The sequence below is a fragment of the Pyrgilauda ruficollis genome, unplaced genomic scaffold, assembly GCF_017590135.1.
Source record: "Pyrgilauda ruficollis isolate IOZ18807 unplaced genomic scaffold, ASM1759013v1 scaffold23, whole genome shotgun sequence".
In the NCBI taxonomy this organism is placed as follows: domain Eukaryota; kingdom Metazoa; phylum Chordata; class Aves; order Passeriformes; family Passeridae; genus Pyrgilauda; species Pyrgilauda ruficollis.
Window position 1 is genome coordinate 9,000,429 of NW_024522539.1, and position 17,224 is coordinate 9,017,652.

A 17,224-nucleotide genomic window follows, 5' to 3' on the forward strand; every position below is an offset into this window, starting at 1 on the left:
AGAACTAGTAATACTGGTGCAGATGAGCCAAGAGTAGAAGGAAAAGTTAAAAATGTTTGCACAAAAAACACCTAGAACTCCAGATGAAAAAGTGAGCTTGTCAAAAGCTGGGAAAGGGAGCAAAGTAAATGCCATGAAATTTGGTGGGTCACTTGAGATTGAATCAACCAGAAATCATGACCATCTCCTGAGGTTGTGTTCTGGTTTAGAAAAAAATTAAAGTCTAGAGCTGTAGATCTCATACCACTTAAACATTTCTATATTAATCTCTTTCCAAGTTATTAACTTTGAAATGTGAAAAATTCTCAGTTCATTTCCTGGATTATTTCTGGAAGTAAATCCTTCAGAAGCTGGTTAGTAAGCTTAGGAGAAAACATACCAGAGTGCTGTCAACAGCTGTATCCTTGACAGAAGAGCAGAAGCACATCTGCCACTGTTTGTTCCTATCTGGCTCATTTTTCTGCTTGTTACGTGTGTGGTGTGTGTTTGTCACTGGCTCTGGAAAGACCACACACAGCTGAGTCCACAAGATTGCAAAGACCTTTGCAGAAATCAAATTTGTTACTCACTAAAAAGAGAAGATACAAATCGGCGATGAGGGTCACTTACTGCAGCACTTACCAGCAAGTAGGGAAGATAGATTTTACTGGTGGAGTTTTCCTTTTTAAAACCCCTCTGTAAAATTACTCAGAAAAGCTGTGCCAAAACTAGTGTTTCAGTAACTGGCCCACTCAGAGTGATTTCTGATCACCAGACTGGAGTGTGATGAGGACCTGAACGTGCCAGAGAGGTCTCTGAAACCCTGTGGTGTCTTTGTAAAGAAACCTGAACGTCCTGTTACCTCCTAAAAATAAAATACCTGTCCATCATGGCCATTGCTCATGCCAAGGGACAGTTTTTCCAGATTTTGTAGGGGAACTAAGCTATCCTATTGCTGACCACTCCCAGGGTGTGTAGGCTGTTAAAGAGCAGGAGTCTTCAAGGATGCTGTGTGGTTGTACCATTCCTGCCTTTCAGGAGGGACCTTCAGCCTTCAGTGAGGCTCTTGTCATAAACTTGAAGAATGCAGAAAATGATCAGTGCTTAAATAATTAACTTAGGGATGTGGTTAAACTGCACACAATGCTTTTATTAAATCATCCAAAATGTAAATATGATATGTCTATGGGAAGTTTTATAATTTTTTATAATTGTAGTCAAAGCAGCCTTCTCCCTCACCCCAATATTAGTCACTAGGAAAAAAAAAAACAAAAAAAACAGAGTCTCCACTGTATCCTTCTACCTTTTTGTGATAAGTTAGGAATCTTATTTCTCGTATGAAAATAATATGCAAGCATCTTGCTTTATATATTTTGTAAATTGTTGCATGAAATTCCTGGGTAACAATTTGTTCCAAAGGGTTTAAAAACCCTTGCTGTAGATTTTCTTCATGAAACAGCTGCTGGTGCTTTGAATCGTGTGGGTGGGTGGATGTGTGTGCTGTGCCTAAAAGGAAAAAAAAATTCTAGTCAGATGTCAAAGCAAAAATAGGAGATTTTAGAGATTTAGACTGGATGGAGGAGGTGGGAAGCCAACTCTGCAGAGATGTTAATTACCTTGGGAAGAAAAAGAGCAATGGAGTAGGTGTAGCAGGAGATTTACTTAATAGAATTCACACAATCATGAACCACTTTTGTTGCATTTAGACAGGTTCTTAGTGAGGCCTTTGTAACAGAGGTATTTTATCAGAGGAAAGACAGTTATTAGTCCTTTTGTTGGGGGGGCTATTTTTACATCTCTATTTATGAAGAAGAACAAAAATTGTATGGAAATTTTTTTGATTTGTTGGGTTTTGGGGTTAAAAATGAACCTCATAATTCATGGAATTATCCTGGGGATGCAAGGCAATTTAAGAGGAAAAAAAGCACTATGTGCAAGTATGGAAATGGCCCTTTTCCCCATAAAACAAGCAGCAGCAGCACATGAGAGGCTTTACCCATACAAGGAGTCCCTGTTCTGCAGAGGGAGCTCAGGATGGGAGGGAAATGCCCAGGGCTGCAGCGAGTGCTGTGTGTCTTGCAGGATGTCCTGGTGTCTCCCTCTTTGCTGGAACCTCTGCGGTTCCTCTCCACTCCCACCTCCAGCAGGAGCAGCTGGTGTGGCAGTGGGAGATTTTGGAGTCCAGTGACGGCTGAAATAGCTGCTGTCCTGGCTAACTGTGTAGAACAGGAATTCTTGCAAAGCAGCAGCAGGCCAGGCTCTCTGCAGTGTGGGTGAGTGGAGGGGAAGCAGAGCCAGAGCCTGGCAGTGGCTGTGCCGGCCGTGCCTGCTGAGCTGTTCCCCTTGTGCTCCACGGGGAGAGTGGCAGGAGGAACAGCAGAGTGGAGAAACTCTGTGCTCTTCTTAATGTGCACTTACAGTGCTCCCAGGCCAGTTATTCCATACCCTCAGCCTGTCCCAGGAAAAGTGCCATGTCGGTGTCTGGGGCAGATAAAGCAAAGCTACAAGTGCCATTGCTGTTCTTGGTTTTGTGTGTGTCTTTGTGCTTCCCTGGCTTTACTCAGCTTGGTGGTCCCAGCAAGGGACTCTCTTTTTCCATTTATTGCCAAAGTCTTGATTAACAATGTGTGTGTGTGTGTGTGTGTGTGTGTACACACAGGCTTTCTAGGACTAGAAATGAGACGAGTGGTTTATCACCAGTAACATCCTGGTGAAAAAATGTTACATTCTGTCTAGAGGCACAGGTAGGAAATGTGGTAGATGGTGTAAAGGATAATACAGATCATGGAAATGTAGGTGGGCTAATTCCACAGAAATGTTGCTGAATATTTGGAATAAAATTTGTCTGTAAATCCACCTCTGACTCCTCATCTTCACATCCTGTGTCACAAGCCCTTCTGATTCATGTCGACTTGATGAGCTGGAAGAACCTGCTGAGCCTGTGATAGCTATGGCCAGAGGATTAGCAGCTTCTTTCCTTCTGCAATTCTGTTTTTAGACTGGGATACATCTTTACTGAAGATTAGCAGCCTGGTGGGTTGAGGAAATTAAATTTCACAAGGGCTGCAAACTGGAAGCACATATTCAGAGGTGTGAAAATGAAATGGGGAGATTTTAGTATAGTCTTAAGGAGCAGATCTTATGGCTTGGAGCCTTGGGGCTTTTCTGGAGGTGTGATTATTTCAGAGTAACAGGTGATGTGAATTTAAAGGGGAAATTCCAGAATAATTCCTAATCTGGCACTCTTGTCCCAGAATAAGGTGTCCTTTTCTGATTTAATTTAACACAGTTTGAAAATACATTGGCCAATACATTTATTAGCTATTTCATAGCTGTTATTTCAAGTCTTTTCCTAGGTAGAAAGGCTGGTGAAAGGTAGAAAAGGTAGAAAAGCTGGAAAGCCATCAGGGCTGGCTGACATGGCTCATCACCCCTTGGGTGCGTGTCCTGGCAGATTCCTGCTGTGTCCATCCTCCTCCTCCTCCTCCTCCTGGGGGCTGTGCCAGTGGCTGTGCCAGATGCCCTCTGCACTCACTGCTCTCCTCTCTTGGAGCTGCTCTCTCTCAGCTTTTCCCTCCTGTGAGCCTGGCAAGGCTGATGGGATCAGGGTGTGCACTGGAGCCAGCCCCGTGTGCCCCAGCTGCCTGCTCACCTTGTGTCACCGGGCAGCAGCCTGGGAAGCGCGTTTCCAGGAGCCACACGGGCTTTTCCCCTCCGTGCACTGCTGTGCTACAGGGTGTGCAGGAGTGGAGCCCTTCAGATACTGGAAGTGTTCCCCTAAAAGAAGCAGCAGCTGCATTTGTGGGCTCTGCTCGTACATTGTGAGCAGCAGGAGCTGCCAGCACGTTTTTCTCCTTCTACGCACTCAGGGCGTCTTGTGACCTCTTCCTTCTTGATTTATTTGGCAGTTTCTCTCGGTGGGAAGGCAGCAGGATGGGTGTGTTTCAGCCCATGAATGTTCTGCTCTACACCAGCCTATTTGCATTCACTTTTATCTGATGAATGCACCCAGTGCGTTCCTAAATGTCTGGAGTCATTTAGGGTGAGGTAGCACTACCTTGTGCTGTGAACATACTTCTGTGTCACCTTCAGATAAAAATTTAGCTCTCAGGTTTGATTTTCTCCCAAAGGAAGTGAAATTAGTATGAGATTTTGCTTGGCTCATGCAGGTGTATCAGGAATGTTTGCCATCTGATGCATATGCGTGTAGGTGAGCGCAAAGGCAGATTTTATTTTAACCACATGTAGACAAGTGAGTATGATGAATGGGTTTATTATTCTGGAAGGTGCTTATTATATTATACTTCTCTTTGCCTTTGTCTTTAGGGAGAACTCTTTAACCACTTCAGGGATTGATTGCATTTGATTAGAGAGTAGTTTGTCTTCTGAATCCATTATCCTGGATGAAAGTCCACAAGTTTATTCCATTTTATGGTGCAGCTGGAATTTCATTGTGTGTGTATTATACAAATGAAGACCAAATGCAAAGTATTCCATAAGGGCTCATTTGAATTGATGAGTGGCCTTTTCTTATAGAATTATCATGCTGGATTTCAGGTAGGGATGGAAAAGAGCCTGATGGCTCATCCTGCCTGCAGCAGAATAGTGCCCTTTTACTTCTCTCCTTCTTTTGAATTTTGAAAATTCTGGCTCATACTTTCACAAAAAAAAAAAAAAAGAAGAAAAAGAAAAATTTCCCAGTTTATTTGACCTTTCCCATTGTGGTGGTCACAAATACTTCCCCCTGCCTCCTGCCCCAGCTGAGAGCATGTGCCCAGGGGATGGAGGAGTGGTGGGGAGCACTCTCCTGCTGGTCCCACGTAGCCAGGGGTGACCCTGCCACGGGAGTGGGGACAGGCTGGGTTACCTGGCAGGAGCACCTGCCAGCCTCAGTGTTCATTGTTCTTTGAAATCACAGCAGCCTTTCTTTCTCCTAAACACAGCCAACGCGATTGTTCCCTTGCCAGTGGGGTGTCGCTGCTCTGAAATGATGGCCAGATCTGGGGAGTGAATGTGCAGATGGGGTGAGGATGGGCAGGAGGAGCAGGTGAATAAGCGTGATGTACCCACAGCATCCGTCTCCTCTGAACTCACAGAAACATGAGCTCTGATTTAATCTCCTAAGCTTCTACTTAGGTTTTCACTTCTCTGTAGGAATGCAGCATTTCTGGAGTGCCTGACTGGCAGAGGAGGATTTAAGGGGAAAGGTAGAGACAGCTTCCAGGCAGTTTCACTAACAGCAGCTAATTGTAAATTTAACAGTTGAACTGTCAGTTTCTCAGAGGTGTGTGCTCACCTCAGCCTTTCCTTGGATTCTCCACTGGCCATGGAAAAAAACTAACTCCTAAGGTGCTCAGCTAATGTAGTGCATTTCATAATTGCTCAATAAGGTGTTCTTGGTTTAAAGTTTGCAGCCTTCATTATTGCTTTTATCACGTCTCATAATATTGAACTGTCTTGTAAAAGATAACTTTAGTGTGGTTTTTTAATATGTTTGTATCTTCTCAGTGATTATTGTAGGAGGTATGGAGGAATTTTATTCTACTCAGGGTCAGCTATCAGTGAGTGAAGCTTTTGCCTTTCAGTCAAACTGGTCACTTTATTTTTTTTTTTCCCCCCAGATCTCAAAGTTGATAGGCACAGCAGGACTGAAATAATACTTTCTATGACTTGAAATTTCTGGGAAGTTTTTAGTTTTTAAAATAAATTCTGTAATTTGAGAAGCTAGACATTTGCAAGTGGTTCATCTGTCTGATGTAGGATATTTTAAAAGCAGAAATATACATATAGCACTTTCTTTAAAGTTTCTGGAAAGCACCCTGAATTTTGGGGTTGGTGGTAGCTTTTCCTCCTGTTCTTTTGGCTCTCTGTACCATACAATCCTTGTATTATCACAGTCCCTTTGCATTGTCAAACCCTTGCATAAAACCTCTGATTTTCTTTTAATTTACATTGCTGAAATAACATTTAGATTTTATGTCGGCTGTTCCTATGGTACAACGTAGCTGGAGGAGAACACATCTGGGCAGCTTTGCTCCTACCTCTGTCTGTGCACTGGCCACTCAAGGAGGTGTGTGACCCTGAAGGCTGATGACAGAGTGGTTTGGGCTGGAAGATCAATTAAAGATCATTGTGTTCCAGCTCCCTGCCATGGGCAGAGACACCTTGCACCAGACCAGGCTGCTCAGAGCCCCATCCAACCTGGCCTTGGACACTCCAGGGATGGAGCAGCCACAGCTTCTGTGTTGTTGATGCTGACCTGTGCTGGTGGCAGGGTCACCTCTCCCCCTTTCTTGCTCTGTTTGTTCCCATGCAAAGGACAGTTTCAGGAGTACCGCTCACCTGGCTCTCCTCTGTCTTGATTCTGGTGAAACTTCCAGTGGTGGGGAATGGTAGAAAATCGTAGGTTTGTTTGAAAGTGATGATGCAAAAGGAGGGAAATCAGTTGAGTAATTTTTAAGAAAGCAAATGAAAGTGTCAGCACAGTGGTCCGAAGTCAGGGACGGGATGGAAGCAAGTGAGGTTCTTCCTCTGCTAAATTTGATTCACACTTTTTGCTAAATGTAAATGATAGCTTAGGAGAAAACTGCTTGGAATACATAGTAAATGATGTTGCCAGGATACTTCCTGATCATGTTAATTAAACTGTCCCACAGATTGGGCTTAATTAGTGCATAATTTGCATTTTGGAAATGATGGTACGCATTACTAAAGAAAGCACTTGTTCTGCTAGCAGAAAGAACATTGTACATGAATTAATTTCCAGGGGAAGAAGTCGCTAGACTAATATAATGATGTATCTTGAAAATAAGATTTTGATAATGAACTGACATATACCTCATTCCTCTTAGCAAGATTACATTTTATATTTGCTCCACTAAGTTCCTCAAAGATTTCATCCACCAGCCTTCCTCTTGTTGGCTATTTCTTTAGTTACAAGGACCACTGTTGCTTTTAGAGTTGCTGGTGATGAGGCAGATATTAGTTAACATGTGTAAAGAGGCAAAATATTTGTTCCAAGGCCCAAATTTGATACTGCATATGCATTGCTGGTGATGCACTTCACCACCCTCCCAAGTTAAACTACCTGTTAAGCTATCAGCTTCTCCTTGTCTTGCTTTTTGTTGTCTGGCTTTGTTTGAAACTTCTGATATGTCTCTGGCATGCTACTTGTGGAGGCCTGAGACAAATGCAAAAATGCAGAAATATCTCTCTGCCCTTCAGGTCTGAGTCCAGGTGTTACTGGGGGCTGCCCTGCTTGGAGGGCTCAAGCAGGCACCTCCTGGGGCAGTGGCTGTATGGTTTACTAATGCAAAAAGAAGGATTTTGCATCTGCATTTCTGCCAGGGCAGTTTTGTTCCTCCTGACCCTGCTTTGAGTTCAGTGACGTTCCTGCAGCCACGTTTAACTGCAGAGCTGTGATGGTACTTTGAAAAACAAGACAAAGCATCAGAACTCCTGCAAGAATGAAGACAAGAAAACAACTGTTTTATTTTGGGGAAAAAAAATCTTCTAAACACAGCAATTTCCCAATTTAGACTGCTAATTGCTTTGGATGATACCGTTGCTAGGATATGCATTTCCGATGTGACTTGCACGTTTTAATTCTTTTTTGGTTTTTTTGCTCTGTCTGTGACCAGGTGATCATAAACAGCACCATCACCCCAAACATGACCTTCACCAAAACGTCGCAGAAGTTTGGGCAGTGGGCAGACAGCAGAGCCAACACCGTGTTCGGGCTGGGCTTCCCCTCTGAGCAGCAGCTGACAAAGGTAACAGGGCTCACTGCATGGCTGCCAAGGCTGTCCTGCTCCTTGGTAATGCAGCGTGGCACATCTCCAACCCGTGTGTTACTGCAGGTCCTCCTCAGCAGTACAGGTTGCTCATCTCTGGAATTACCAGAACTGCCATCTCTGGAATTACCAGAGTTACCATCTCTGGAATTACCAGAATTGCCATCTCTGGAACTACCACTGCCTGTGGGTGGCACACACTGCCCTCACTGCTGCTGCTGGCAGGGGATGACTAGCCAGGGAGAGCTGATGTCAGGCTTGCTGACAAAGCTGCCTCTGCATTAGCAGCAAACCCCTCATCCTGAGTTTGATATGAATGAAACACTTCCCTGGACTAGGGACTGAGTACATTAGCAGGCTTGTAAAGGCTAGAGCAGCCTCTTGTTCTGAATAACCAGCACCTGAAAATACTGCTCTGTCATTGAAGTAGTGGTCTTGACAAGTGCTTATCAGGCAGCTGAGATGATTGTTTGTTCATGTGGTAAAAAGCCCTACTTATCTCACACATACTTGACTCCTGAGGCATTGGCTGCTTGGCACTGGGCTCCATAAGTGACCTCAGCAGGGTGTCCTTGGGCATGCCACAGCCTCTCAGGTTGCTGTCCTCTCCTGTGCTTTAATAAGAAAAGGATCAGGAGAAGGTGTTTCTTGTGGTGTCTAAAGCAGCAAAGGCAGAGCACTGCACTAGAAGGAATTCCCTGTCAAGCGAGTTGTTATAGGAATTTATTTTAGTAAGTCTGTCTTAATATGTTCTTGCAATTTCTAGAGAATTGCATTTTTGCAAGTGTTTCTTAAAAATAAAAGTTATTTTACTTTTCATATGTTAAATTATTTTAGGACTTGGGATGCCCGTGAAAGTGCCATGGCATTAATCTTTTCTTCAGGGATGATAAAGGCATGATGTGCAAAGCTTGTTTAAAAATGAGTTGTTGGAGATGGTTATGTTTTATGGTGCTTACTTAGGTGTACAGGACTGCTCATTTCACCTATGCATTTTCTTCACTCCTGGGGCAAAGAATTGTTCATAGTAGCTAATAAGATGTGTGGGAATAGAGAAGGATTAAAAAGGACCTAGGGGAATCATTTTTTTGAGTAACAGATAACCATGATATAATGCAGCCTTTGAACACTGAATGGGAGAATTAGCACCTCTGGATAGTAGTTTTTAATCCTGGATTACTGAAGTTATACCTCTGTAACATGGCACAAGACCCCACGGTGCCTCAGTGGCAGACTGGGGCTAAACATGCACCTTGTGCCACATGGAGCAGGTGGTGCTGGGTCTGGCTCAGGAGAAGAGAGGTAAATAATAAAATAAGGCACTGAGTTCACTGTAGTAAGGCAGGAGGTACGTTTGGAGGACCTTGACCCTAATCAGAGAAATTTTACCATGTTCTGCAGACTTTATCAAACCCACTCAGAAGGAATGCATTGCTGGTATCAGCTTGTCATGTTCACATGGCCAGTCTGGAGTGTGAATAACGTGATGTACCAGCCCCAGCTGTGCTTCTTCCCAGGTCACTTTGTACATTTGTTTGCACTGCATGATCTGCTGAAGAGCCCACTGCCCAAAATACAACCTTCTACTTGCATGAAAGGCTTTCCAAATCAGCAGAAAGACTTATTCTGGTCAGAATATTGAGAGGGAGCTTAAGGGGGCTGCTTCGAAAAATAGCTTGAGTTGATTTATTAAAAAAGAAAAAAAAAAACCCCCAAAACTCTGACATTACCTGGCTGAAAAATGTAAGAAAACCTGGTTTATTATCACCATGCAAAGCAATGGGACAAAGATACTTCTTTATTGTCTGTGCTTCTCAGTTTAATTATTGAGCCATTAGTAAGAAAGATCAGAGTTGAGAGTGAGATTACAGCTATATAGGTGTACTGGGAATAGTAAAATCAAGTTTCATTTTATATTAATATCATTATGCTCTTACAAAAAATATAAATGAAAGCTTGCTATTTTACAGGAAATAATTGAAGTGCTTAGTCAGGAATTGGAAGGGCACACTAAAACCCCCTAAACCAGAGATCAATAGCCCTGGCTTAAAATAAATATAAATAAATAAAGCTGAAAAATGTCCGTTGAAAGCAGCAGAAAATAATGAGGCAGGAGAAGAGGTTAGCATGCCTAAAAATGCCTGCATTTTTAAGTGTATTGCTTGGCCTAATAAAAGATATTGCCTCATTCTAATGCTTTGCTTCTCTTGAGATACTTAAAGCATTAATCCATACCTGTAGGGAAAAGCAGTTCAAATTAAACATGAGCTGTTAATGAAAACTGCGTTCTGTGACCCAGTAACCTAATTACCATTCCCATTGATTGGGAGAATCCCAGGGCTTAAAACTGATGTCCTTCTCAGGGTCCTTTTCCCCTCGTGCAGGACTCGCTGACCCTCCTTTCCCTCCCCTGTGCCTCAGAAGGGTCTCGAGGCATCGTTCAAATGTTGCTTCAGCCAAACTGAGGCAGGAATCACAGAAAGGACAGTGTGTGTGGGGGTGGGAAGGCAGGGCTGGTGCTGCACAGGTGGTGCTGAATTTTGCACACCAAGTGGTTAAGGAAGGTTTCTGCTGTCGTTCAGGGTGCTTTGAGGCAGCCGTGCTATATATGAGGAGCAGGTAGTCAAGGGCATAGGGACAAAGATTTATACGGGTGAGAAACCCAGTAAAGCCAGACTTTGCACATCATAAAGCAGCTGCCTCTGGCCCCTGGGAAGCCCTGGACTTTATTTCTCTGCACTCCTGCACATTATGTGTGCCAATCACTGCATTGCAGGGCAGCGAGCTCGTGGCAGAGCCTGCCCTGCCCCAGCACACAGCACAGCCCCACTGGTGCAGCTGGCATCAGAGCTGGACACGCCCTGGCTGGGACAGAGCAAATTTCTGAGCACTTTCTGGGGTAAATAGTCTTGTTGGGAGCCCCTCTGCCCCGTGCTGAGGGCTCGTCCCAGGAGAGCCACGGGAGAAGCTCGTGTGTGTTGTGGGTCAGGGCACAGCAGTGCTCCCCAGGGCTGTCACATCACCCAGCCTGCTGCAAACCCAGAGGGAGATGAAATATTTATGAGCCTGCTTTGGGTGGGAGCAGCTGTTTCATCCGATACTGGCACAATTTGTCAGTAGGAGACATAAAATATAATGCCAGACCAGGAGCTTAAAATTTATGCATAAAAAAAAGTCATGCTTTTTAATGTATAAAATGCTAAGGAGGTCTATTTGAATATATATATTTATATATATATTTCTCCTGGTGATAAACTGACTGTGGATTTGAATAGCCTTTAAATAATTTGTGCAATGCACAGCAGCATCCTCGAGTCCCCATTAAATTTCACTGGCCAAGACTCCTAATCAAGCAGTGCTCATGGCTGCAGCTGCCTGACCAAAAGGCTTCACAAGTGTTGGTAGCAGCAAATCTTCTCTGTGTTGCAGCTTAGTCCCACAGCTTCCTGGGGCATGGGAAGGCACGTCCTATAATCCATGATGGACTGCTGGGGTGGTATTCAGTTGGCAACTCTCCTGTTCCAGTTTTTGTGGGGTTTTTTTGCTGATTTTGGGATCTTTGCCAGAGGGGAAGCATGGACCTAAGGAGAAGCATGATGAATTCTTGTAGTTGGTTTTGGGTATTTAGATTTTCATTGCCCCTTGAGACCACACTTAACAAGTTTTCATTTACTGAACACACTTTTTATTAGGAATTTGACATTCATTAACTGCTCCCTTTTTTTGTAATGGTTTGATGGCTCAAAGTCAACTTAGACCTTGGAGGTGGAGCATGATTTTGTGATACCAATTACCACTTATTTGTGTTTGGGGCAGAAGCAGTTGGTTACTAGAGGGAAATCTGATTTCTCCTGGTGATTTGGCCCTGTGGCTGTGCCACACTGTCTGGCAGCCTCGAGCTCGGGGTGGCTCCAGAACCTCCTGCTCTGCTCCTGTGCAGTGGGTGTTGCAGTGCTGCAGAGCTGGGGCTGGCACTGCCCCTCTCAGAGCAGCAATCACTTTCTAAATGCAAATGTGTTCAATACATGTGTTGGTGAACTAGAGACATGGCTGACATCGTTTATGCAATGAGGTCATTATTGGGTCAGTATTGAAGATAAGCTTTGCTCAATCATATGCAATTTTTTATTATGGAAATGTGGAAAAACGTCCTTTTCTTCCCAGCTCACATAATTTTTCACAGCAGTCTCCTGTGTGCTTTACGAAGATAGCTGCAAAATAAAATTTGATAGATCACTCCCAATTCTTTTTGTCTGTTCATATTTCGTATCATCCATGAAGAACCCTCATAAATTTTTCATACATAAGATGAAGAGATTTGTCGTAAAAGAGAAAGATTTATTATAAAAGACAGACTCAAAACAGCCTTGCACTATCCACAAGAAACACAAATGTGGAACTTACTGTTGATATAATATTTTAGAAATAATCAGCTGGTTATAGCTGCTCTGTCACAGCAGGAAAGATGCTTTGTGTAAAGTTAGAGTTCAATCACTAAAGGCACGAATGTAATGTGGTTGTTCCTAACGATCTGTGGAGTGCTGGAGAGGTAATCAAGTCATTTGTGCGTGTAGTGACTGCAAAGCCATCAGCTGGAGCTGCTGCCGTCCCAGGGCACACGCCTTGCATGTGCAATGGCAGCTGTGGTGCAGGAGCAGCTGGATCCCAGAGCTGCATCCTCCTCCACCAGCACTGCCACGCAGCACAGGGTGCACCCAGGGCATCACTCACCTTCCAGAACGTGCTCATCCCTGGGGGTTAACCGTGATGTGTGTGTGTGTTGGAAATTGCCATTTGTGTGTGTTACACGTGTAAATCCAGATTTCTTTTAGACCAAATGGAGAAGATTTGTTTAATCAGTCTCTACAGTCCAAATTTTACTGAGAGAGCGTGCTAAATACCTGCTGTAAATCCAAGGTTAGAAGGCAAGATTGCTAAGTGAATAATGTATCTTTCTATTCTTCAACTGTAAATTTGGATGTTTTTTTTCAAGCTTTTATTTACAGTTTTTTTGTAAATAAGTGTTCTGTATTATCCGAGAGTATAATGGCAATCCTTTTGTCACAACCTGCAATAAATACATTTGTTTATATTTTTTACTTTTAAAATGTCTTGCCTTTCTAGCATTTCAAATTTCTTAAAACACAGGCAAGCAAGACCAAGCAGTTTTTGCTGAAAGATAAAGTTACCAATTCTTACAGATACATCATAATTTTGAAAACAAATTATGTATTATACCTTTTTCATCTTCGTAATTCTCCTTTTAAAATTTTAAACACTTTTTAAAGTGTTTGAAGCCCTGCAACCCTGACTGGCTGTGATAATACTTGTATTCCAAAAATGCCAGGCTGGCTTTGGAGCAGATGTCCTACAGCAACTCACAGAGGTTGGGATTGTTACCTTCCCTCTTTGTTTTCCTTTCCCTCACCTCTCCCAGTCTGATATATCCCTCTTACAGGAAGCATTCAAGCCTTTATCTGAAGTCTTATACCTTTATTTTTGGAAGTAATAAGAAAATCAGAGCAGAAAAGCTGTGGTTTTGTACGACTCCATCATACATTGAGATCTACCTTCTCCTTTTTCCTATGTCTTGATAATCCCTTGCTTACCTCCTGCAGATGAACCTATTTGCATTCTTTAATTGAATTCACTTGCTCTTAGGAATAGAAGACACTGATACTATTTTTATCCAAACATATGTCTCTAATACTTTTGTCTTTAATACACTGTCAACACCAAGGGAAGCAGAGAAGGGGGAGGAAATAAACAGAACCAAATCAAACCGGGAGACACCAACAGTTCCTTTTCCTCCATGGTCTTTTACTGTGGTTGGCCAGAGTTATAGAGACATTCCTCTTTCAGAAACACCCCCACTTCTTTTGGAAGAACCATCCTGCCAAAGAATTAAAATGTTTTTTCTTGCCAAAAATTCTAAATTAATAAAATTAGGTGTTCACTTTTGGACATCTATACCATGAGAAGGTAGCAGTCTTAATGGTTTAATGGAAGATAAATCATGTTAATAAATATATTTCATGCTTTTTCTAGTTTGCAGAGAAGTTCCAAGAAGTAAAAGAAGCTGCCAAACTTGCAAGAGACAGATCTCAAGAGAAAATTGAAACCTCAAGCAATCATTCACAGGTTTGTAATTTAGCTTTAATACCTGTACACATACAGGATAAATAATTTAAAGTTAAATTTTCAAATGGACTGTGCCAGTTTCTGGCAGCCAGCTTAAAGTATATAAAATGGAGATTGCTGAAGGTAATTGTCAGCTGCTGGACATTAGCATTGTCAGAGGAATATTTTTCTTCCGTCCATGCTCCTTACTTTCATTTAAATCTAATTTTTTCAGCAGTCCTTGAGCTGTTACAACTTTTTTAATAACAGGGAAAGCTATACATCCTTCGATTTGTACTGTTAAACACAGTTTGAGTCACTGGGAAGTCAGTCAGTGTAGTGCTCCAGCAGACGTAAATGAGATTCATCAATATCCTTCCTTGTCATCTGTCCAGGCCACTTTTGTGGCATTTGGCATTGGTTAGCCTGACTTTGTGTCCAGTGTTCCCTGGGCAGCTGTGGTGTGGGAGTTTTAGGGGGATTGGAAGAAGTTTAGGGGAGGTTTTAGGGGGTGTGGAAGAAGCCTGTGTTGTGTATCTGCACAGTAGCCTCTCCTGGCAGCGCACCTGGTGCCACCAGTGCCCAGTGCCCAGCGAGGGCTGCATTTCCTACAAACTGCAGAAATGGAGTCGTGTCCCAGGCTCTCTGCAGGATTGGCTGTATTTTTGTGTGCATTGCTTTAGGTGAGAGTGAGCCCTGCTCAGCAGGTGCTCCTGGCCTGGGCTAATGTCTGGAGGAAAGTTAGACAGATTTTGATCAGAGAGGAATTCAGATGAATGATCAGAAAAAGCTGCAGAATGGTTTTAGTCTTGCAACCACCCCCATTTGTGGGACCCACAAATATCAATCTGAGTGGCTGACTTTGGATACTTGTTTTGTAAAGACTTTGGTCATGGTCTTTGTAGTTCACTTTGTTTGTTCTCTGTTGGTGGTCAGCACCAAGCAGTGTGTAAATAGTATGTCTTTGGAGGAGCAGTACTATTTTTGTTTGTTTGTTTGTACTTTGTGTGTTTCATTGTTTCATTATCTTAAAAAAACCAAACAACTTTTGAAAAACACAAGCCTTATCAGGGAAAAAAATTTTTTAAAGTTTTGAACACTTTAAACTTCCATTTGTATATCATTGTAATTTTTTCATTCTTTTTAAACAGACCAGCTTTGCAGCCAAGATGAAAAGGGTATGTGTGTGTTACCACTGTTCTGCCAGGAGAGCCGAGGTCTCAGCCAAGTGGTGTGGGATCAAGATTACAAAGAAATTGGTGTTGTGGTCTTGCAGGAGATGCAGGAGACACCCAGTGTTCGTTTGTGTGTTGTGCTGCAGGAGTCTGGACGTGAAACACCATCTTCCACTCGAGCTTCAAGCGTGAATGGCACAGACGATGAGAAGGCATCACACGGTGGCCCTGCTGAGGCACATCTCAAATCTGAGAATGATAAATTAAAATTTGCTCTAGCCCAAAGGTGAAGTTCCTGTAGAACCTAAATTGCATTGGGAAAGTGTGCTGTAATTATCTGATGGATAATGATATTAACAGAAATTATTCAGATTGTAATTAATTTTAAATGGTGCCACAGAATGGATGAATGAAGATTTTAGCAAGTATCTCCTGGTATCCAGTTGAGAAATATTTCCCATTTCATTTATTCCTGATGTAGTTTGTGAAGAAATAAGCCCTCTTTCATTCTGCTGATGCCAACTATTATAACCATCTTCTTTCAGGAAGTTTTAGATCCACAGAAATAACATTAAAGCCATAGGGGAGCAATTGCTGCTGATAACATGTGAAGCCAATCTTGCTTTGAGTTTGCTACACTTACTTTGATGAAAATAGATATGGATATTTAAAATTATGAAAGGGAATGAACTCAACCATAAAAAGTTGAAGTGAGAAGTATAATTTCATCAGAGCACTTGGAAGTCTTAGGGGATATTTCTAAATTGTGGACAGAGCCCCTTGAAATCATATTTTTTGCTATTTGCTTTGATAAATAATTTGAAAATGCTGAGAAGAGTAATTTGCAGCTGTAGTGAAAATACAGGCGTTGCAATATGCAAAGTTACAACATTAAAATAGAGTAATTCTCTGTTGGGATCTTGCCTTGTCTGCCGCTGGCATGTGAATGTGTATCTGTGAATGGAAAGAAAATCTAACAAGATCAAGCTACTCTTAAAAAGGTATTTAAAAAACAAAGCATCACTGTGAGCAGCATTATCCAGTGAGCAATTCCAAGGTTGCATATATTATGTTTGAAGTACAACTTCTCTCTTTATTGACATTTCAGTAGCTTAACCTGCTTCAAACAGTAGTGTGAGCTCATTGCTCTTGCTGGAGACACCTCCACAGGCAGGCAGCAAGTAGCACACAGGGAGTTTCAAAGCCTTCCTCCCGTTCACCCTCTAATCTTGTGCTCTGTGCTTCAGCTCAGAGCTTTGGGGAATGAGTAGTTTAATTCTGCAGCATTATGTAACACTTTTATAGTTAAGACTCAGCATTAAAATAAATTCAAATATAGATCATGTCAACCCCCTGAAATCTTCCATTTGGAGTAGCTGTGCCATCTGCAGATGTGCAGTGGCTGTGCTGCGGGGCTGCCAGGTGCCCGGCCCCAGGTGCTGCAGCCACACAGCTCAGGAGGTGTCAGGGACCATGCAGTGCCAGGGTGAGACCCCTGTGTGCAAGTGGGCAGCTGGACCCTACAGCCTGCTCTGACAGCAGGGCTTTTGTTCCAGACACAGGCCACTGCTGCTGGGCTTGGTAGATCCCTTTGTTTTGACAGAGACAGTCAAATTAAGGCTTTTGTTCTCCATAGGAATGTGATGGCTAAAGGCAATTACACACATCTGAGTGCTCTGCCTCTTACTGCAGCAAATTAATGGGGGAGTTTGCAGGCAGGTAAAGAATAACAACTCACGGGAACACAAGGCGAAACCACCTCATGGTGTCCTGTTTTTCCCAGTTCATCCAACGTGAAGAAGTGGGAGACGGAGCTGCAGTCGCTGCGGGAGAGCAACGCGCGGCTGTCCACAGCCCTGCAGGAGTCGGCGGCCAGCATCGAGCACTGGAAGAAGCAGTTCTCAGCCTGCAAGGAGGAGAACGACCAGCTGAGGGGCAAGGTAGAGAACATACCCACAGGAGAGCTGCCCCTCCAGCCAGCTGCTCCCAGGAGGGCTCTTCCTCTGGGATCTCTGCAGCTTTCTCGCTGCGTGTGCTAGCAGATGGAGCTGGCCTTGAAAGGGAGGTGGATAGGGAGCAGGTGGATGGGGAGCTCAGGCAGCTGCTCCCCTCTGCACACAGCAGGCTGGGAGGGAGCAGAGGAGCTGCTGCATCACC

At 43.3% G+C, this 17,224-nt stretch overlaps 1 protein-coding gene across 4 annotated transcripts in view; it reads left to right on the forward strand.

The window, feature by feature from the left end:
* Positions 1–17,224, forward strand: part of HOMER2 (homer scaffold protein 2) — a 60,024-nt gene that overhangs the window by 30,773 nt on the left and 12,027 nt on the right. The window contains exons 3-7 of one of the 4 annotated variants that reach the window (XM_041468913.1): positions 7,620–7,751; positions 13,821–13,913; positions 15,044–15,070; positions 15,169–15,353; positions 16,851–17,007. In XM_041468913.1, coding sequence (XP_041324847.1) covers positions 7,620–7,751; positions 13,821–13,913; positions 15,044–15,070; positions 15,169–15,353; positions 16,851–17,007 — 594 coding nt within the window. The remainder of the gene's footprint in view (positions 1–7,619; positions 7,752–13,820; positions 13,914–15,043; positions 15,071–15,168; positions 15,354–16,850; positions 17,008–17,224) is intronic. The other 3 variants (XM_041468915.1, XM_041468914.1, XM_041468916.1) reach the window with 3 other exon arrangements.